The sequence below is a fragment of the Aulonocara sp. 'chitande type north' Nkhata Bay genome, linkage group LG1 (genome assembly GCF_057382095.1).
Source record: "Aulonocara sp. 'chitande type north' Nkhata Bay isolate Kocher_YH1m ecotype deep benthic linkage group LG1, A_spYH_male_GT1.1, whole genome shotgun sequence".
Taxonomy (NCBI): domain Eukaryota; kingdom Metazoa; phylum Chordata; class Actinopteri; order Cichliformes; family Cichlidae; genus Aulonocara; species Aulonocara sp. 'chitande type north' Nkhata Bay.
This window is the reverse complement of record NC_141344.1, coordinates 28,564,719-28,587,512: the sequence shown is the minus strand read 5'-3', so window position 1 is coordinate 28,587,512 and position 22,794 is coordinate 28,564,719. Positions and strand designations below refer to the sequence as shown.

At 40.2% G+C, this 22,794-nt stretch overlaps 1 protein-coding gene across 1 annotated transcript; it reads left to right on the top strand.

The window, feature by feature from the left end:
* Window positions 1-2,097: 2,097 nt before the first annotated feature.
* On the top strand, window positions 2,098-8,422 carry LOC147339280 (uncharacterized). The gene is made up of 2 exons (XM_086291723.1): window positions 2,098-2,624; window positions 5,455-8,422. The coding sequence occupies exon 2, from the start codon at window positions 5,747-5,749 to the stop codon at window positions 7,307-7,309; it is 1,563 nt and encodes a 520-aa protein (XP_086147849.1). The 5' UTR covers window positions 2,098-2,624; window positions 5,455-5,746; the 3' UTR covers window positions 7,310-8,422.
* Window positions 8,423-22,794: the final 14,372 nt, after the last annotated feature.

Here is a 22,794-nt window from a genome sequence, read left to right as displayed (position 1 = left end):
GTCCACAGAAGGACTGGTAGCTCCCCTTTCGATAAGGGTTCAGATCGCGCGAACAGGTGTGGGATTAGAGCTCTGGGTAGCTCCCCAACTGGGTCTAGAGATTTTAAATTCAGGGAATTTAAAATAGAAAGTAGCTCGTCCACAGAAGGACTGGTAGCTCCCCTTACGATAAGGGTTCAGATCGCGCGAACAGGTGTGAAATGTGTGTGTTTAGTTAGTTAGTTTGTTTGTTTTAATCAATTTTAAATCATGCTTTTTATTTGTTTTTGTTTCTAATGTCTCTGTAAAGCACTTTGAATCACCTTGTTGTTGAATTGTGCTATACAAATAAATTTGCCTTGCCTTGCCTTACTGACGGGACCAGATGCAGATGCTGTAAAGAAATGAAGTTCCTCTACTAGTTCGTCAATGCATGAATTGGAGACATTGAAAATGCTCTCGATTTTCAGGAGGAGTAGCCCCACTTTATTAGTAATAATTTTGTTTAAGTCCTCATCCTCCTCAAGGACTGAGCCACATTCATTGTCATCATCAACAATGTCACATTCTTCATCCGGGTTCTTTTGGTATTGATGAAGAACATTAGTCTTGAAATCTTCCAAGGAATGTGGGTTGTGTTTTCTACTCTTGTGGCTGTGGAATGTTGTGTATTTGTTAACCTTATAATCATAATCCTCAAAAACACATGGCACAGTTTCAAACTTTTTTAGATTCAATTCAATTCAATTTATATAGCGCCAAATCACAATGATGGCCACCAAGATGTTCAAATAACTGCCTCCCACTGTCAAAAGAGCATGAATTACAGACAATGCACGTGAATGAAAGGATGTTGCCTGGCTGGGATGACTGTGAATGATGCCTTGACAAATGTGTCCTTAATGCACCCCATGTCTTGACAGTGCAAGGGCAATCTGCATGAAGGCAGGGTATGGAGTGGACTTGACCAAAATGCCCATGTATTAGCCTGACGTGTTTCAGCAGGTCTAATCTTTTTGTGGTTGTGAAGTTGCACAACTTGCAGTTCCAGTTTATTTTCCCATAACTGAGGACTTTGGTCAAGATTAAACACATTTTTAAGGTCAATGTGATTTATTTCATTTAGAAACTTGCATACCTATAAAGGATACACCGGGGGTGGGGATGTGGGTGGGTGCGTCAGCCCTAGAACTGGTAACAGAGTTGTCTATCAGTGAGTCTCTGCTTGTAAAGGACACACGTGAGGACCTGAAAAAGAGGGCAAATAGTGAGTGTCCACATACACAGATTCTTCATGCAACAAAAATAAGAAGATACATTACACAAAAGAAATTTTCAGATATGTACCTGGTTACAAGTTATTTATCTAACCTCAAAATTTCTGAGTCTCTTTAATGAAGGTAGAAATTAAACATAAGGTGAATATTGTTGTTCAGTTTTTCTTTGCTCCTCTCCTTCATCGTTCTGTCTCCCTTTCCTATTCCTCAGTCATGTCTGTCCCGTCTGTAACAACTGAAAATAAAATAAATAATAACAACAAAGGTCGATCAAATGGACCAATACGGCAAGGCCGTGATGATCAATTTGGGAAAGTAAATCCATTGGGTCTCCTTGTTGGTCTTCAGACAACAATTCTGACGGCTAAAGAACCAAATGGGACAGGCAAAAAAAAGTGAAGTTGACTAAAAGATCTCAGAAAGCAACATCGTGGACATCTAAAGAAACAGCTACGAAACACTGAACTCTATCAGTCTGGAAAGGGTTACAAAGGCATTTCAAGCGCTTTGGGAATCGAACCACGATGAGGGCCTTAATCCAGAAAATGTGAAAAACCTGAAGGCCTCACTTGTCTCATTTAGTGTGCCCTGAAGCTCAAGTGCACCAGGACAATAATGCAAAACACAGCAGCAAGATCATCTCTGAATGGCTCAAAAAACAACATGGAGGTTTTGACCTGGTCAAAGTGCAGACTGCAATCAGATTGAGATGGTTTAGCATGACCTTAAAAACTCAACCTATGCTGGAAAACCCTCTGTTACAGGAAAAATGATTCTATGTTTCTTTACCTTCTTTTAAATGTACAAAGATGCCTTTTGTCTGCCCTTTGCCTATGGTTAGATTAGTTTAGAATTATCTTTTTAGACTTTCTCAGCAAAGACATATTGTTTTGGGACATATTGTTTTAGATTGTTTTATCTCTCACAGCCTTCTCCCAGCTCTCTGCTGACGAGACTAGCGCCACATATGGAGTTGTTTATTTTATTTGTTTTGTATTTTCTTATCCTGTTCTCACTGTCTTTCCTATAAAAATTACCAAGCCACTGTGCATGGTGTGAGTTGTTCTTAGCAGCTCACCCGTGTACACGTTTGATAAAAAAAGTAACTTTGTCTCATTGTGTCTTTATTTCTCCTGGGTCTTTTACAGAGTTTTCCCCCAACATTTCTTGGTCCTTCGACAGCCGGATCACCTCCATCGTGTCCCATCTCCGTGACCAGTCCACGTTGTTCGCCTGTCGACAGCCCACACACCAGGTGTGTGGAAAAAGACCAAGAGCGTTAAATTCGGGTCTTGGCCAACGTCTTAGAAAGCGACCCACGGTGGTGGGGCCCGATCGAGGTGGACCAGACCCGGCGACACTGACCAGGTAGATACAGACACACTGACACAATCTTGCGTAAAAGCGTATTTTAAATTCAGGGAATTTAAAATAGCGAAAGTAGCTCGTCGCGACTGGAAGCTCCCCACTTCTGTGGGTTTAAAGTAGCTCGTCGGCTGGTAGCTTGGAGCTCGTCGACTGGAAGCTCCCCACTTCTGTGGGTTTAAAGTAGCTCGTCGGCTGGTAGCTTGGAGCTCGTCGACTGGAAGCTCCCCACTTCTGTGGGTTAGGTTTGGAGCTCTGAGTAGCTCCCCCAGCTGGGTCAAGGGAATAAGTAGCTCGTCTACAGAAAGACTGGCAGCTCCCCTTATGATAAGGGTTCCGATCGCGCGAATAGGTGTGAATGTGAATGTGTGTGTGTATTGTTTTAATTAACGGAGCAAGCTGAATTTTCACGGTCCAATAAGAGACTGAGCTGCTCCTACTGTGTTTTTCTTTTACTGCTATTCACTGACGTGCTGGTGAGTTGAGAGAACGGTCGAGTTCCGTCTCGTAAAGTTCACACCGCTTTTGGAAATAGTCCGAAAGTAGAAGGGCGTGTGAGCAACCACTCTCGTCTCTAATACCAGCGAAGGTGATAGCAGCTGTATTGTGTATATATTACTTAAACAAAAATAAGTAAATACATAAATAAGATGGGTAATCAAGCAAGTGAAATTAAAACTCACTCCTGCTGACGAGCAGTGGTGAGAAAAGAAAAGTCCAGACGCCGGACAATAACAGTGTCTGTAAACTGAGAGATTTAAGAAAACAAAATATAAACAGTCAGAAGAATAGAACTCAACTACCAGTTTAGTAAAACCAGAAGACGAGACACTGTGCAGTTCCCACAACCCTTTTAGAAAGCCATCACTCATTCCTGCAGCCGCATCTGCAGCACCACCCATATCAGGAAGAACTTAATAATCCCTTATTAAGTGAAAACTAGAGATCAAGGTAGTCTGAAGTAGTTTAAAAGGGTTGAAAACAGACCCCACTGAGTAGATATAAATATAAAAAGTACGAAATAAAGATGAACAAAGGGAAAATTACAGTAGAAATTATCTTTAGAGTATTTGAAATTAATAATAGCAAGGATAACAACCTGTAAAGTGATATTAACAATGACACACAGTTGGCATGATGACCATGCCCAGCATGTATAAAATGAATATAAAGCAAATAATTCACACGAAAATATTTTACTAAAATACATAAGGTATATTAAGGCTGTGTCACTGTTCAGCCAAGGACAGTGTGTGAAAAGGTAACTGTCTCCACCTTGGGAAAAGGATGATTCTGCAGGTCATCTGAAGCCCTTGATGGATACAAAATGAAATATAAATAATATATTATAATAGAACTGCCTGGTCCGCCATGCAACAGAGAGAACAAATGTGACCGCAGATTGGATGAATTCTAAATTATCTGTTTGCTGAATAAGATGATCCTAACTAACAAATTGGCTCAGTAGTAGTATAATGGTACACACTGATAAAATATTATAATATGCTATTACTGTTATATAAGACAAAGGATAATATTAACAATGACATAATATTAATATGAAGAGGCACCTTAATCGGTTATGATGTGAGGTGGATAATTGTTAAGCAGTAGTCTGCATCAAGCTTAAGGTTTGCTGAAACTCAGTGTAATGACATGTGAGATGAAGACAATACGGAGAATAACTAAACTAATGAAGTGCATAGAGGCACTTGACCAGCTTGAAACTTATCATTCTAGAATGACACATTGCTGAGATAGAGCACACCTATAATAACAACCAATAAGCAAAACCCTGTAGACAACAGCTAAAACTACAGGATTGAGAAGCTGAATTAAATATGTAGACACTGCTAAGCTGATGAGCATGTTCCACATTTTCTTTTCTTTTTATTTATTTGTTTCTTTTAGAGCAGAAGCTGCTGTAACACACCCAAAGAAAGACTCTAGGTCTGACCAACCGTCTCAGTCACGGGCAAAAAGATGTCAGTCAATAAAATTCTGAAAGATAATTTACTGACAAAAAATATATCAAGAGATAAAAGATAAAACAGTCCAGTGTCCCACTTATGAATTGTATAAAAACACACAGTCCCAAGGCCAGAGCCAGCTATGCCACACGGCCAAGTTGCACTCCACATGTTGCCTTTAACAGGGTTAGAAGTTGTCCTTGGAGACCCACCACCCTGCAAGCATATAGTCAGTGGTCACTCCTGCCTCTGCAACCCTGCTGCCTTTAGGCTGTGGCATATAATAGGCCCTGGACTGCACAGAGAGACAAAACGACACACTTAATATAAAATTCATAGCGCAAAACCAATCCATCCCAATCATATCTGATTTCATCACATTACATACCTGCACAGAGAGACAAAACAACACAGCAGTGGTTGTAGTGTGGGCTATAAGTAGACCAGTGTATCAGTGCAACTGACCAGTATTGTCAACTCTCATTTCTACACTGTAAATTCTACACAATACTCTCATTTCTACACTGTAAATTCTACACTGTAAATTTTGAAACCTCAGCAAAACAATTTGTCAGAACGTGCATGACGTGTCAAAAATATAAGGCTCAGGAAATGCATGGCAGAAACAGGAAGGCCATGGCCTGAATGTTTGGGTTTAGTGAAAATGTGGATGCGCTTAACACAAGGCTCCCATAAACTAACTCCATTTGAAATCATTCATGGCAGACCGTTTCCACTGCCTATTACCAGTCAACCAATAGACAAAGCAATCAGAGAAAACACATTAGCAGAGTGGATGTCTAAGCTGTTAGAAAACAAAGAGATCGTTGTACATAATCAACAACCTGATGATGTTTCTCCAGTGTCTTGCAGACTAAAGCCCGGTGACTGGGTTCTGATCAAGGTGCTCCAAAGGAAAAACTGGAGCACACCCAGGTGGGAGGGGCCATACCAAGTCCTCCTCACTACACCGACCGCTTGCAAAATTGCGGAACGACCATCCTGGATCCATCAGAGTCACTGCAGGCGAGTCAGTGAAGCCATCTAAACACAGCTGACGGCAGGCTTGCCCGCTTGTTGTGATCTCGCCCGGTGGAGGGGTCAGCTTTCCTGGCCGGGGGGTCTACTCGCGACAGGAGGGTGTGTTCCGTCGTCATGACGTGGTGGCTCTTATCAACTGCAGCGGCCCTGACCATGGCCGGGCTCCTCACCTTTGCTTCCGTGAGGGACAACAAGTCACGCTACATGGAGAAAAGGCAGACACTGTATGACAAAGGAAAGTACACCAAGTTTCCCCATGGATACGCCACCAACTTCTGGTGGCAGTTTATGAACACTACAGCTCACTTGAATAACAAAACTGACTGCTATGCATGTACCCATATGCCCCTATCCTCGCAGACGTCTGGCCTGTGGCCGTACAGCATACCTGAAGATCGCAGTTGGTGTCTGTTGGGCCTGGCAACACATCCAGGCTACGGTACTCTTTGGTCCAAAGCCAACTACAGCATCCCAGCAAAAGCAACCTGGAGGTCATCATCACTCACAAATGTGAACTGTTCCGGACAGACCTACCTACTGACCTGGCCCCAAGTCTCAGACCCACTGCCTGATGTAATTCTACTGAACAAACTGAACGCATCACAACTGCCAGTATGTGTGATGAACAATGGCTCGCGGGCGGTGGGGGAGCTGCCTACTCACCTATGTAAGTCCATATACACTTTCTGCCCACCAAGGAACGAGAGGAAGTGTATGGCCTGTTCAATCAACGCCACCTGTGCCAGTGACACGACGCTGATGGGCCTAAACTGTCGCTCCGACTACAGCTACCGAATGCCACTACAAACAAAGACTCAGTACCAGACAGGATGTGCACGGACGGCACCCAGCAGCAGAGGAACCAGAGTTTTGGCTGACTGGTACTTCCTATGTGGCAACAAGGCTTATCTGTCACTCCCTGAAGGTTGGGGAGGTCTGTGCGCCCTGGTGGAATTATCAGATCACGTTTTCTTCATGCAAAGTGTTGCACATCACCCAAGCAGCCGGCAGAGACGTGAAGTGGACATCGCCTCCCCCAATTCTTTCGGCATTACCGTGGACACTGGAGTGCCGGGAGAGTTTCGCATCTGGGGAGGAGGAGTGAAATTCTTACAGAGCTTGATCCCCGGCATTGGAGTTGCCGAGGTGCGAGATCACGTGGAGATCAACCGATATGCTCTGCTACGACACATCAACTTGACTAAGACCCTGGGAACCGCCTTAGCAGGAGAACAGCAGGCCATCAGAACGATGGTGCTGCAGAACAGACTGACACTAGACCTGCTAACAGCATCACAAGGAGGAGTTTGCAAGCTGATCGGGGAAACATGTTGCACTTTTATCCCTGATGGATACGAAACTGGAGGAGACATTTATGAAGCTTTGCAGAATTTGACCGCTCTGCAAAAATATGTCACTGAACACACACCTGGAGCAGCTACAGCACAAAGCTGGCTGGACTGGCTGTTCAGCGGTTCATGGCTGGCTGCTGTAGCAAAGCCATTTTTCCTTCTAGGTCTCATCATGATAGCACTGCTCATATTAGTGTTGTGTGTGTTGCCATGTCTAAGAGTAATGATTTCACAGATGATAACAACTACAATGACTGCTTATGTTGCCGTGCCTGAAGAAGAACAACATCCCGTTGCAATTCTGTTAGAGGAGAACTTGTACTAGCTGCTAATAAATGACGTGGTGATTAAAAATGACTTGTCAAGTGATCATGCACTGATTAAAACATTAGTAGGTTATGCAAGTTTTCATGCTTTTATTTTTTTTGAAGTCTTGACTTTTAAACATAAAGTTTTTCATTTTAAATATAACGTTTTCATGCTTTTATTTTATTTTTTTGAAGTCTTCAGTTTTAAACATAAAGTTTCCATTTTAAATATGAAGTTTTCATTATTTTACACATAAAGTTTTCAATTTAAGGTTTGCATCATTTTAAGTATAAGGTTTCATGCTTGTATTTTTTGAAGTTTCCATTTTATAATATAAGGTTTTCATCCTTGTATTTTTTGAAGTTTTCATTTTACATATTAGGTTTTCATCATTTTTAAAATATAAAGTTTTCATTTTACTTTTCATTCTTTTATTTTTTGTAAGTTTTCGTTTTAAAATATAAGGTTTTTTTCCTTTATTTTTTGTAGTTTTAGTTTTGTTATTTTTCTTGTTTATTCCACTTGTTATTTCATTTACTATGATTTTCATTTACTATGTTTTTCTTTTTATTATTTTCTTTTGTTTTATTCTTTAGACCGAATGACTGCCATTTCTGCTATGCTGACATTTTGAAAATTTTGGAAATTAAAAATTGCCTAAGATACTTAATAAATAACCTTCATAGACAATTGTTGTATACATTTAAAATAAGTTAAAACAGGAGGGAATGTTACAGGAAAAATGATTCTATGTTTCTTTACCTTCTTTTAAATGTACAAAGATGCCTTTTGTCTGCCCTTTGCCTATGGTTAGATTAGTTTAGAATTATCTTTTTAGACTTTCTCAGCAAAGACATATTGTTTTGGGACATATTGTTTTAGATTGTTTTATCTCTCACAGCCTTCTCCCAGCTCTCTGCTGACGAGACTAGCGCCACATATGGAGTTGTTTATTTTATTTGTTTTGTATTTTCTTATCCTGTTCTCACTGTCTTTCCTATAAAAATTACCAAGCCACTGTGCATGGTGTGAGTTGTTCTTAGCAGCTCACCCGTGTACACGTTTGATAAAAAAAGTAACTTTGTCTCATTGTGTCTTTATTTCTCCTGGGTCTTTTACAGAGTTTTCCCCCAACACCCTCCAAAGTGGCCGAATGAAAACAATTCTGCAAAGAAGAGAGGACCAAATTTCCTCCACAGCGCTGTAACACACTCATCACCAGTTATTGCAAATGCTTGATTGCAGTTCTTGCTAGATGACAAAACCACTTATTAGGTTTAGAAGGAAATGACTTTTTCTACATGAGGTAAAGTTGTAGAGCTGTTTCTCCAAACTAAATGAAATCATCGTTTAAAAAACTACAATCTGTATTTACTCTGATCATCTGTGTTAACATTTGAAATTGGAAACATGTAAGTGTAACAAACATGTTAAAACATAAGAAATCAGGAAGGGGCATGTATAGGAATTTCTTTTACTTATGTATTAATCACATTATTTTATTGTATGATACCTTGGTGCCACTGGATTTTAACATGTCTCACACCCATACAGTAAGACAAATGGAGGGGGTGTAGTAAGGAAGTTGGGGGAAGCAGACAACTCTACAGGAAGAGTCTTTTGTGTCTTCGAGGACTCTGGTAGGTAGCAAGGGAGTGTGAACCTTAAGATGTGAAACAGCTGTGTACTGCCTTTAGTTCCTGGAGAAGGTACTTAACTGAGAGCAATGCTAGGCTCAGGGAGACTCTGCTGACCATCTGTCCCGCGGTCATGCAGGGACTTCATCAAGCTTGGTTGTCTGTTCTATGTGTGTTTGGATTAAAGAATGTTAGCTATCGCTCACCGCTCGTCTGCAGCTTTATTTAAATGGAAAACTTCCACAACAGGCAAAAAAAAAAAGCTTTTTGCTAAAAAAAAAGATTTAGAGCAGAAGTTTTTTGCACTGCATTTTAAAATGAAAACATATTGCATTTATTTGCAATTAAAAACACACAGAGCAGAAAGTGTGTTACTGTTTTACATCCACAGACACACAAGAAAAGAAGCAGGCAACATGAGGTCAAGTTATGGCAATTTTATTTTTGTATTTCAGTACATGTATTTAGATTAGAGTTTTTAAAAAACAAACAAACGTCCCAAGAAGAAGGATGGGGTGAAAGAAAGGTGGAGAGAGGAGGAAGAAACTATTGATGTCCTCAAACGCGATGCTGCTGGGTCAGTTCTTTCTCAGCAGTCTGCTCCAGAATCCCCTCCTGTCCTCGGCTTTCTTTTCTTTTGCCTTCAGTTCTTTTAAGGTTTTGTTGAGCTGCTCCTCGGCATCTTTAAATTTTTCTTTCAGCTGCTGTTTGGCCAGCTTCACTTTGTGTTTGAGGAGCTCTTTAGCTTCCTTTTTGTGCTTTTGTATTTCTTTAAGTGCGTCTTTGCAGTCTTTCTTGGTCACCACAGAGCCGGTCATTTCTTTCTTGAATGCCTTCACCTCAATTTTCTCTTCTGCAAGTTCTTCTTGCACTTTCATCAGTTCCTTCTTCATGTTTTGATTGTAACTCTTTGTATCTTCCATTTCTTTCTTTGCTTCCTGTATTTTAATTTTCTCTTCCTCCAACACTTTTTGAGCTTCCAACAATTCTTTCTTCATATTTTCAATCTCATTTTCGGCCTCGTGTTTACGTTTTTTCTCCTCTTGAAGTTGTTGCTTCATGTGCAGTAATTCCTTTCTTAGTTTTTCAGCTTCAGCCATTACATTTGCAGCTTCTTGTGTTGCCAACTGCATTTTCCTTTTTTCCTCTTCAAAAGCTTCCTGCACCTCCTGTAATTCCTGTATCACATTTCCTGCCTCCTTCTTTGCAGTTTGATATTTATTTTTGGCTTCTTGTGCTGTGGTTTTCTCTTCCTCCAATGCTTTTTGAGCTTCCAACAGTTCTTTCTTCATGTTTTCATTCTTGTTTTCTGCCTGTTGTTTTCCCATTTTCTCACCTTTAACTTTGAGACCCACATGCAGTAATTCCTGCAATGCTGCTTCAGTTTCAAACTTTGAATTTTTAGCTTCTCCTCTTGATTTTTCTGCCTCTTCTTTTAATTTGACATTTTCAGCCTGTATCATTTCAAATTCTTCTTGCAGGTTAATCAGCTGTACTGAATTGTGAGGTGAAGCACTCGCCGATCCTCTTCTCGTTCTCCCTCGATTCATTTTGGCCTTTTAAACAAAGGAACCAACGTATTGTAGAGGAGTGAAGTGAAGTTTTTGATGTTTTCTTTGTCAACTGTCGTTTGTCCTGCACAGAGATGCTGCTGTAGATGTGTCTCTAGCTGTGTCTGGATACAATGAACAATGCTGTAACTAAGTGCTTGTGTTGCACAGTTCTACTAAACATTCCATTCCATGCATGCTCCGCCCACATGGTCAGGAATGTCAGGTGCTGCATCACCAAATGCTGCTCCCGTTGCCTAGCAATAACAGCTGTTTACTTTTTGGGGTCTGGTTCATTATATAATAAAGAAAACATGTCCAAGTATTGGGTGCTGAGGCTCAGCGCATATTCTAGCCTGCTGTCTGGGTGGGCAGCTAGAAATCACTGGTGGGCAACATGAGTGAGGAGAAAACTGGAGCAGCCAAGCAGGGAGCTGCAGGTTGCTGGTTTGAGTCTCTGTTCAGATGCTGGTGTCTCCTCTCTCTGAGATGTCTGCAAACAGTCCCAGATAAAACAATAAGGATAATAAACAAACACGTGACTAAAATAACAATTATGACTCTGATGTGTTTCATGTGTAGCAGGATGGCCTCTATACAGCAGTCACTGCAAGCATCCACATCGCCACACTTACTTTTCTTTAAGCAGGCGTGCTGGGGTCCTCCTAAGGAAAGTTTGAAACTTCATTTCCTTCATGCTGGTGAACTTTTTACCAAATATTTTCATCAAACCTTCTCCATCACTGACAGGGATTGTTTGGATCTTCACACACATCTCCACCAACCCTAAAAAATGAGTCTCACTTTGTTCATATAATGCCAGGAGTGTCTCCATATTTCACAAAAGTCTATGCAAACATGTAACAGTATCCCATATTCATAGAAATATTATTGATATTATAACAAAAGCTGTCACCAACACAATTGTCAAGTGCTTTTTTATTAGTTATTGCAAATGCTTGATTGCAGTTCTTGCTAGATGACAAAACCACTTATTAGGTTTAGAAGGAAATGACTTTTTCTACATGAGGTAAAGTTGTAGAGCTGTTTCCCCAAACTAAACGAAATCATCATTTAAAAAACTACAATCTGTATTTACTCTGAACATCTGTGTTAACATTTGAAATTGGAGACATGTAAGTGTAACAAACATGTTAAAACATAAGAAATCAGGAAGGGGTATGTATAGGAATTTCTTTTACTTATGTATTAATCACATTATTTTATTGTATGATACCTTGGTGCCACTGGATTTTAACATGTCTCACACCCATACAGTAAGACAAATGGAGGGGGTGTAGTAAGGAAGTTGGGGGAAGCAGACAACTCTACAGGAAGAGTCTTTTGTGTCTTCGAGGACTCTGGTAGGTAGCAAGGGAGTGTGAACCTTAAGATGTGAAACAGCTGTGTACTGCCTTTAGTTCCTGGAGAAGGTACTTAACTGAGAGCAATGCTAGGCTCAGGGAGACTCTGCTGACCATCTGTCCCGCGGTCATGCAGGGACTTCATCAAGCTTGGTTGTCTGTTCTATGTGTGTTTGGATTAAAGAATGTTAGCTATCGCTCACCGCTCGTCTGCAGCTTTATTTAAATGGAAAACTTCCACAACAGGCAAAAAAAAAAAGCTTTTTGCTAAAAAAAAGATTTAGAGCAGAAGTTTTTTGCACTGCATTTTAAAATGAAAACATATTGCATTTATTTACAATTAAAGACACACAGAGCAGGAGGTGTGTTACTGTTTTACATCCACAGACACACAAGAAAAGAAGCAGGCAACATGAGGTCAAGTTATGGTCATTTTATTTGTGTATTTCAGTACATGTATTTAGATTAGAGTTTTTAAAAAACAAACAAACGTCCCAAGAAGAAGGATGGGGTGAAAGAAAGGTGGAGAGAGGAGGAAGAAACTATTGATGTCCTCAAACGCGATGCTGCTGGGTCAGTTCTTTCTCAGCAGTCTGCTCCAGAATCCCCTCCTGTCCTCGGCTTTCTTTTCTTTTGCCTTCAGTTCTTTTAAGGTTTTGTTGAGCTGCTCCTCGGCATCTTTAAATTTTTCTTTCAGCTGCTGTTTGGCCAGCTTCACTTTGTGTTTGAGGAGCTCTTTAGCTTCCTTTTTGTGCTTTCCTATTTCTTTAAGTGCGTCTTTGCAGTCTTTCTTGGTCACCACAGAGCCGGTCATTTCTTTCTTGAATGCCTTCACCTCAATTTTCTCTTCTGCAAGTTCTTCTTGCACTTTCATCAGTTCCTTCTTCATGTTTTGATTGTAACTCTTTGTATCTTCCATTTCTTTCTTTGCTTCCTGTATTTTAATTTTCTCTTCCTCCAACACTTTTTGAGCTTCCAACAATTCTTTCTTCATATTTTCAATCTCATTTTCGGCCTCGTGTTTACGTTTTTTCTCCTCTTGAAGTTGTTGCTTCATGTGCAGTAATTCCTTTCTTAGTTTTTCAGCTTCAGCCATTACATTTGCAGCTTCTTGTGTTGCCAACTGCATTTTCCTTTTTTCCTCTTCAAAAGCTTCCTGCACCTCCTGTAATTCCTGTATCACATTTCCTGCCTCCTTCATTGCAGTTAGATATTTATTTTTGGCTTCTTGTGCTGTGGTTTTCTCTTCCTCCAATGCTTTTTGAGCTTCCAACAGTTCTTTCTTCATGTTTTCATTCTTGTTTTCTGCCTGTTGTTTTCCCATTTTCTCACCTTTAACTTTGAGACCCACATGCAGTAATTCCTGCAATGCTACTTCAGTTTCAAACTTTGAATTTTTAGCTTCTCCTCTTGATTTTTCTGCCTCTTCTTTTAATTTGACATTTTCAGCCTGTATCATTTCAAATTCTTCTTGCAGGTTAATCAGCTGTACTGAATTGTGAGGTGAAGCACTCGCCGATCCTCTTCTCGTTCTCCCTCGATTCATTTTGGCCTTTTAAACAAAGGAACCAACGTATTGTAGAGGAGTGAAGTGAAGTTTTTGATGTTTTCTTTGTCAACTGTCGTTTGTCCTGCACAGAGATGCTGCTGTAGATGTGTCTCTAGCTGTGTCTGGATACAATGAACAATGCTGTAACTAAGTGCTTGTGTTGCACAGTTCTACTAAACATTCCATTCCATGCATGCTCCGCCCACATGGTCAGGAATGTCAGGTGCTGCATCACCAAATGCTGCTCCCGTTGCCTAGCAATAACAGCTGTTTACTTTTTGGGGTCTGGTTCATTATATAATAAAGAAAACATGTCCAAGTACTGGGTGCTGAGGCTCAGCGCATATTCTAGCCTGCTGTCTGGGTGGGCAGCTAGAAATCACTGGTGGGCAACATGAGTGAGGAGAAAACTGGAGCAGCCAAGCAGGGAGCTGCAGGTTGCTGGTTTGAGTCTCTGTTCAGATGCTGGTGTCTCCTCTCTCTGAGATGTCTGCAAACAGTCCCAGATAAAACAATAAGGATAATAAACAAACACGTGACTAAAATAACAATTATGACTCTGATGTGTTTCATGTGTAGCAGGATGGCCTCTATACAGCAGTCACTGCAAGCATCCACATCGCCACACTTACTTTTCTTTAAGCAGGCGTGCTGGGGTCCTCCTAAGGAAAGTTTGAAACTTAATTTCCTTCATGCTGGTGAACTTTTTACCAAATATTTTCATCAAAGCTTCTCCATCACTGACAGGGATTGTTTGGATCTTCACACTCATCTCCACCAACCCTAAAAAATGAGTCTCACTTTGTTCATATAATGCCAGGAGGGTCTCCATATTTCACAAAAGTCTATGCAAACATGTAACAGTATCCCATATTCATAGAAATATTATTGATATTATAACAAAAGCTGTCACCAACACAATTGTCAAGTGCTTTTTTATTAGTTATTGCAAATGCTTGATTGCAGTTCTTGCTAGATGACAAAACCACTTATTAGGTTTAGAAGGAAATGACTTTTTCTACATGAGGTAAAGTTGTAGAGCTGTTTCCCCAAACTAAACGAAATCATCATTTAAAAAACTACAATCTGTATTTACTCTGATCATCTGTGTTAACATTTGAAATTGGAAACATGTAAGTGTAACAAACATGTTAAAACATAAGAAATCAGGAAGGGGCATGTATAGGAATTTCTTTTACTTATGTATTAATCACATTATTTTATTGTATGATACCTTGGTGCCACTGGATTTTAACATGTCTCACACCCATACAGTAAGACAAATGGAGGGGGTGTAGTAAGGAAGTTGGGGGAAGCAGACAACTCTACAGGAAGAGTCTTTTGTGTCTTCGAGGACTCTGGTAGGTAGCAAGGGAGTGTGAACCTTAAGATGTGAAACAGCTGTGTACTGCCTTTAGTTCCTGGAGAAGGTACTTAACTGAGAGCAATGCTAGGCTCAGGGAGACTCTGCTGACCATCTGTCCCGCGGTCATGCAGGGACTTCATCAAGCTTGGTTGTCTGTTCTATGTGTGTTTGGATTAAAGAATGTTAGCTATCGCTCACCGCTCGTCTGCAGCTTTATTTAAATGGAAAACTTCCACAACAGGCAAAAAAAAAAAGCTTTTTGCTAAAAAAAAGATTTAGAGCAGAAGTTTTTTGCACTGCATTTTAAAATGAAAACATATTGCATTTATTTACAATTAAAGACACACAGAGCAGGAGGTGTGTTACTGTTTTACATCCACAGACACACAAGAAAAGAAGCAGGCAACATGAGGTCAAGTTATGGTCATTTTATTTGTGTATTTCAGTACATGTATTTAGATTAGAGTTTTTAAAAAACAAACAAACGTCCCAAGAAGAAGGATGGGGTGAAAGAAAGGTGGAGAGAGGAGGAAGAAACTATTGATGTCCTCAAACGCGATGCTGCTGGGTCAGTTCTTTCTCAGCAGTCTGCTCCAGAATCCCCTCCTGTCCTCGGCTTTCTTTTCTTTTGCCTTCAGTTCTTTTAAGGTTTTGTTGAGCTGCTCCTCGGCATCTTTAAATTTTTCTTTCAGCTGCTGTTTGGCGAGTTTCACTTTGTGTTTGAGGAGCTCTTTAGCTTCCTTTTTGTGCTTTCCTATTTCTTTAAGTGCGTCTTTGCAGTCTTTCTTGGTCACCACAGAGCCGGTCATTTCTTTCTTGAATGCCTTCACCTCAATTTTCTCTTCTGCAAGTTCTTCTTGCACTTTCATCAGTTCCTTCTTCATGTTTTGATTGTAACTCTTTGTATCTTCCATTTCTTTCTTTGCTTCCTGTATTTTAATTTTCTCTTCCTCCAACACTTTTTGAGCTTCCAACAATTCTTTCTTCATATTTTCAATCTCATTTTCGGCCTCGTGTTTACGTTTTTTCTCCTCTTGAAGTTGTTGCTTCATGTGCAGTAATTCCTTTCTTAGTTTTTCAGCTTCAGCCATTACATTTGCAGCTTCTTGTGTTGCCAACTGCATTTTCCTTTTTTCCTCTTCAAAAGCTTCCTGCACCTCCTGTAATTCCTGTATCACATTTCCTGCCTCCTTCATTGCAGTTAGATATTTATTTTTGGCTTCTTGTGCTGTGGTTTTCTCTTCCTCCAATGCTTTTTGAGCTTCCAACAGTTCTTTCTTCATGTTTTCATTCTCATTTTCTGCCTGTTGTTTTCCCATTTTCTCACCTTTAACTTTGAGACCCACATGCAGTAATTCCTGCAATGCTACTTCAGTTTCAAACTTTGAATTTTTAGCTTCTCCTCTTGATTTTTCTGCCTCTTCTTTTAATTTGACATTTTCAGCCTGTATCATTTCAAATTCTTCTTGCAGGTTAATCAGCTGTACTGAATTGTGAGGTGAAGCACTCGCCGATCCTCTTCTCGTTCTCCCTCGATTCATTTTGGCCTTTTAAACAAAGGAACCAACGTATTGTAGAGGAGTGAAGTGAAGTTTTTGATGTTTTCTTTGTCAACTGTCGTTTGTCCTGCACAGAGATGCTGCTGTAGATGTGTCTCTAGCTGTGTCTGGATACAATGAACAATGCTGTAACTAAGTGCTTGTGTTGCACAGTTCTACTAAACATTCCATTCCATGCATGCTCCGCCCACATGGTCAGGAATGTCAGGTGCTGCATCACCAAATGCTGCTCCCGTTGCCTAGCAATAACAGCTGTTTACTTTTTGGGGTCTGGTTCATTATATAATAAAGAAAACATGTCCAAGTACTGGGTGCTGAGGCTCAGCGCATATTCTAGCCTGCTGTCTGGGTGGGCAGCTAGAAATCACTGGTGGGCAACATGAGTGAGGAGAAAACTGGAGCAGCCAAGCAGGGAGCTGCAGGTTGCTGGTTTGAATCTCTGTTCAGATGCTGGTGTCTCCTCTCTCTGAGATGTCTGCAAACGGTCCCAGATAAAACAATAAGGATAATAAACAAACACGTGACTAAAATAACAATTATGACTCTGATGTGTTTCATGTGTAGCAGGATGGCCTCTATACAGCAGTCACTGCAAGCATCCACATCGCCACACTTACTTTTCTTTAAGCAGGCGTGCTGGGCTCCTCCTAAGGAAAGTTTGAAACTTAATTTCCTTCATGCTGGTGAACTTTTTACCAAATATTTTCATCAAAGCTTCTCCATCACTGACAGGGATTGTTTGGATCTTCACACTCATCTCCACCAACCCTAAAAAATGAGTCTCACTTTGCTCATATAATGCCAGGAGTGTCTCCATATTTCACAAAAGTCTATGCAAACATGTAACAGTATCCCATATTCATAGAAATATTATTGATATTATAACAAAAGCTGTCACCAACACAATTGTCAAGTGCTTTTTTATTAGTTATTGCAAATGCTTGATTGCAGTTCTTGCTAGATGACAAAACCACTTATTAGGTTTAGAAGGAAATGACTTTTTCTACATGAGGTAAAGTTGTAGAGCTGTTTCCCCAAACTAAACGAAATCATCATTTAAAAAACTACAATCTGTATTTACTCTGATCATCTGTGTTAACATTTGAAATTGGAAACATGTAAGTGTAACAAACATGTTAAAACATAAGAAATCAGGAAGGGGCATGTATAGGAATTTCTTTTACTTATGTATTAATCACATTATTTTATTGTATGATACCTTGGTGCCACTGGATTTTAACATGTCTCACACCCATACAGTAAGACAAATGGAGGGGGTGTAGTAAGGAAGTTGGGGGAAGCAGACAACTCTACAGGAAGAGTCTTTTGTGTCTTCGAGGACTCTGGTAGGTAGCAAGGGAGTGTGAACCTTAAGATGTGAAACAGCTGTGTACTGCCTTTAGTTCCTGGAGAAGGTACTTAACTGAGAGCAATGCTAGGCTCAGGGAGACTCTGCTGACCATCTGTCCCGCGGTCATGCAGGGACTTCATCAAGCTTGGTTGTCTGTTCTATGTGTGTTTGGATTAAAGAATGTTAGCTATCGCTCACCGCTCGTCTGCAGCTTTATTTAAATGGAAAACTTCCACAACAGGCAAAAAAAAAAAGCTTTTTGCTAAAAAAAAGATTTAGAGCAGAAGTTTTTTGCACTGCATTTTAAAATGAAAACATATTGCATTTATTTACAATTAAAGACACACAGAGCAGGAGGTGTGTTACTGTTTTACATCCACAGACACACAAGAAAAGAAGCAGGCAACATGAGGTCAAGTTATGGTCATTTTATTTGTGTATTTCAGTACATGTATTTAGATTAGAGTTTTTAAAAAACAAACAAACGTCCCAAGAAGAAGGATGGGGTGAAAGAAAGGTGGAGAGAGGAGGAAGAAACTATTGATGTCCTCAAACGCGATGCTGCTGGGTCAGTTCTTTCTCAGCAGTCTGCTCCAGAATCCCCTCCTGTCCTCGGCTTTCTTTTCTTTTGCCTTCAGTTCTTTTAAGGTTTTGTTGAGCTGCTCCTCGGCATCTTTAAATTTTTCTTTCAGCTGCTGTTTGGCGAGTTTCACTTTGTGTTTGAGGAGCTCTTTAGCTTCCTTTTTGTGCTTTCCTATTTCTTTAAGTGCGTCTTTGCAGTCTTTCTTGGTCACCACAGAGCCGGTCATTTCTTTCTTGAATGCCTTCACCTCAATTTTCTCTTCTGCAAGTTCTTCTTGCACTTTCATCAGTTCCTTCTTCATGTTTTGATTGTAACTCTTTGTATCTTCCATTTCTTTCTTTGCTTCCTGTATTTTAATTTTCTCTTCCTCCAACACTTTTTGAGCTTCCAACAATTCTTTCTTCATATTTTCAATCTCATTTTCGGCCTCGTGTTTACGTTTTTTCTCCTCTTGAAGTTGTTGCTTCATGTGCAGTAATTCCTTTCTTAGTTTTTCAGCTTCAGCCATTACATTTGCAGCTTCTTGTGTTGCCAACTGCATTTTCCTTTTTTCCTCTTCAAAAGCTTCCTGCACCTCCTGTAATTCCTGTATCACATTTCCTGCCTCCTTCATTGCAGTTAGATATTTATTTTTGGCTTCTTGTGCTGTGGTTTTCTCTTCCTCCAATGCTTTTTGAGCTTCCAACAGTTCTTTCTTCATGTTTTCATTCTCATTTTCTGCCTGTTGTTTTCCCATTTTCTCACCTTTAACTTTGAGACCCACATGCAGTAATTCCTGCAATGCTACTTCAGTTTCAAACTTTGAATTTTTAGCTTCTCCTCTTGATTTTTCTGCCTCTTCTTTTAATTTGACATTTTCAGCCTGTATCATTTCAAATTCTTCTTGCAGGTTAATCAGCTGTACTGAATTGTGAGGTGAAGCACTCGCCGATCCTCTTCTCGTTCTCCCTCGATTCATTTTGGCCTTTTAAACAAAGGAACCAACGTATTGTAGAGGAGTGAAGTGAAGTTTTTGATGTTTTCTTTGTCAACTGTCGTTTGTCCTGCACAGAGATGCTGCTGTAGATGTGTCTCTAGCTGTGTCTGGATACAATGAACAATGCTGTAACTAAGTGCTTGTGTTGCACAGTTCTACTAAACATTCCATTCCATGCATGCTCCGCCCACATGGTCAGGAATGTCAGGTGCTGCATCACCAAATGCTGCTCCCGTTGCCTAGCAATAACAGCTGTTTACTTTTTGGGGTCTGGTTCATTATATAATAAAGAAAACATGTCCAAGTACTGGGTGCTGAGGCTCAGCGCATATTCTAGCCTGCTGTCTGGGTGGGCAGCTAGAAATCACTGGTGGGCAACATGAGTGAGGAGAAAACTGGAGCAGCCAAGCAGGGAGCTGCAGGTTGCTGGTTTGAATCTCTGTTCAGATGCTGGTGTCTCCTCTCTCTGAGATGTCTGCAAACGGTCCCAGATAAAACAATAAGGATAATAAACAAACACGTGACTAAAATAACAATTATGACTCTGATGTGTTTCATGTGTAGCAGGATGGCCTCTATACAGCAGTCACTGCAAGCATCCACATCGCCACACTTACTTTTCTTTAAGCAGGCGTGCTGGGCTCCTCCTAAGGAAAGTTTGAAACTTAATTTCCTTCATGCTGGTGAACTTTTTACCAAATATTTTCATCAAAGCTTCTCCATCACTGACAGGGATTGTTTGGATCTTCACACTCATCTCCACCAACCCTAAAAAATGAGTCTCACTTTGCTCATATAATGCCAGGAGTGTCTCCATATTTCACAAAAGTCTATGCAAACATGTAACAGTATCCCATATTCATAGAAATATTATTGATATTATAACAAAAGCTGTCACCAACACAATTGTCAAGTGCTTTTTTATTAGTTATTGCAAATGCTTGATTGCAGTTCTTGCTAGATGACAAAACCACTTATTAGGTTTAGAAGGAAATGACTTTTTCTACATGAGGTAAAGTTGTAGAGCTGTTTCCCCAAACTAAACGAAATCATCATTTAAAAAACTACAATCTGTATTTACTCTGATCATCTGTGTTAACATTTGAAATTGGAAACATGTAAGTGTAACAAACATGTTAAAACATAAGAAATCAGGAAGGGGCATGTATAGGAATTTCTTTTACTTATGTATTAATCACATTATTTTATTGTATGATACCTTGGTGCCACTGGATTTTAACATGTCTCACACCCATACAGTAAGACAAATGGAGGGGGTGTAGTAAGGAAGTTGGGGGAAGCAGACAACTCTACAGGAAGAGTCTTTTGTGTCTTCGAGGACTCTGGTAGGTAGCAAGGGAGTGTGAACCTTAAGATGTGAAACAGCTGTGTACTGCCTTTAGTTCCTGGAGAAGGTACTTAACTGAGAGCAATGCTAGGCTCAGGGAGACTCTGCTGACCATCTGTCCCGCGGTCATGCAGGGACTTCATCAAGCTTGGTTGTCTGTTCTATGTGTGTTTGGATTAAAGAATGTTAGCTATCGCTCACCGCTCGTCTGCAGCTTTATTTAAATGGAAAACTTCCACAACAGGCAAAAAAAAAAAGCTTTTTGCTAAAAAAAAGATTTAGAGCAGAAGTTTTTTGCACTGCATTTTAAAATGAAAACATATTGCATTTATTTACAATTAAAGACACACAGAGCAGGAGGTGTGTTACTGTTTTACATCCACAGACACACAAGAAAAGAAGCAGGCAACATGAGGTCAAGTTATGGTCATTTTATTTGTGTATTTCAGTACATGTATTTAGATTAGAGTTTTTAAAAAACAAACAAACGTCCCAAGAAGAAGGATGGGGTGAAAGAAAGGTGGAGAGAGGAGGAAGAAACTATTGATGTCCTCAAACGCGATGCTGCTGGATCAGTTCTTTCTCAGCAGTCTGCTCCAGAATCCCCTCCTGTCCTCGGCTTTCTTTTCTTTTGCCTTCAGTTCTTTTAAGGTTTTGTTGAGCTGCTCCTCGGCATCTTTAAATTTTTCTTTCAGCTGCTGTTTGGCGAGTTTCACTTTGTGTTTGAGGAGCTCTTTAGCTTCCTTTTTGTGCTTTCCTATTTCTTTAAGTGCGTCTTTGCAGTCTTTCTTGGTCACCACAGAGCCGGTCATTTCTTTCATGAATGCCTTCACCTCAATTTTCTCTTCTGCAAGTTCTTCTTGCACTTTCATCAGTTCCTTCTTCATGTTTTGATTGTAACTCTTTGTATCTTCCATTTCTTTCTTTGCTTCCTGTATTTTAATTTTCTCTTCCTCCAACACTTTTTGAGCTTCCAACAATTCTTTCTTCATATTTTCAATCTCATTTTCGGCCTCGTGTTTACGTTTTTTCTCCTCTTGAAGTTGTTGCTTCATGTGCAGTAATTCCTTTCTTAGTTTTTCAGCTTCAGCCATTACATTTGCAGCTTCTTGTGTTGCCAACTGCATTTTCCTTTTTTCCTCTTCAAAAGCTTCCTGCACCTCCTGTAATTCCTGTATCACATTTCCTGCCTCCTTCCTTGCAGTTTGATATTTATTTTTGGCTTCTTGTGCTGTGGTTTTCTCTTCCTCCAATGCTTTTTGAGCTTCCAACAGTTCTTTCTTCATGTTTTCATTCTTGTTTTCTGCCTGTTGTTTTCCCATTTTCTCACCTTTAACTTTGAGACCCACATGCAGTAATTCCTGCAATGCTACTTCAGTTTCAAACTTTGAATTTTTAGCTTCTCCTCTTGATTTTTCTGCCTCTTCTTTTAATTTGACATTTTCAGCCTGTATCATTTCAAATTCTTCTTGCAGGTTAATCAGCTGTACTGAATTGTGAGGTGAAGCACTCGCCGATCCTCTTCTCGTTCTCCCTCGATTCATTTTGGCCTTTTAAACAAAGGAACCAACGTATTGTAGAGGAGTGAAGTGAAGTTTTTGATGTTTTCTTTGTCAACTGTCGTTTGTCCTGCACAGAGATGCTGCTGTAGATGTGTCTCTAGCTGTGTCTGGATACAATGAACAATGCTGTAACTAAGTGCTTGTGTTGCACAGTTCTACTAAACATTCCATTCCATGCATGCTCCGCCCACATGGTCAGGAATGTCAGGTGCTGCATCACCAAATGCTGCTCCCGTTGCCTAGCAATAACAGCTGTTTACTTTTTGGGGTCTGGTTCATTATATAATAAAGAAAACATGTCCAAGTACTGGGTGCTGAGGCTCAGCGCATATTCTAGCCTGCTGTCTGGGTGGGCAGCTAGAAATCACTGGTGGGCAACATGAGTGAGGAGAAAACTGGAGCAGCCAAGCAGGGAGCTGCAGGTTGCTGGTTTGAGTCTCTGTTCAGATGCTGGTGTCTCCTCTCTCTGAGATGTCTGCAAACAGTCCCAGATAAAACAATAAGGATAATAAACAAACACGTGACTAAAATAACAATTATGACTCTGATGTGTTTCATGTGTAGCAGGATGGCCTCTATACAGCAGTCACTGCAAGCATCCACATCGCCACACTTACTTTTCTTTAAGCAGGCGTGCTGGGGTCCTCCTAAGGAAA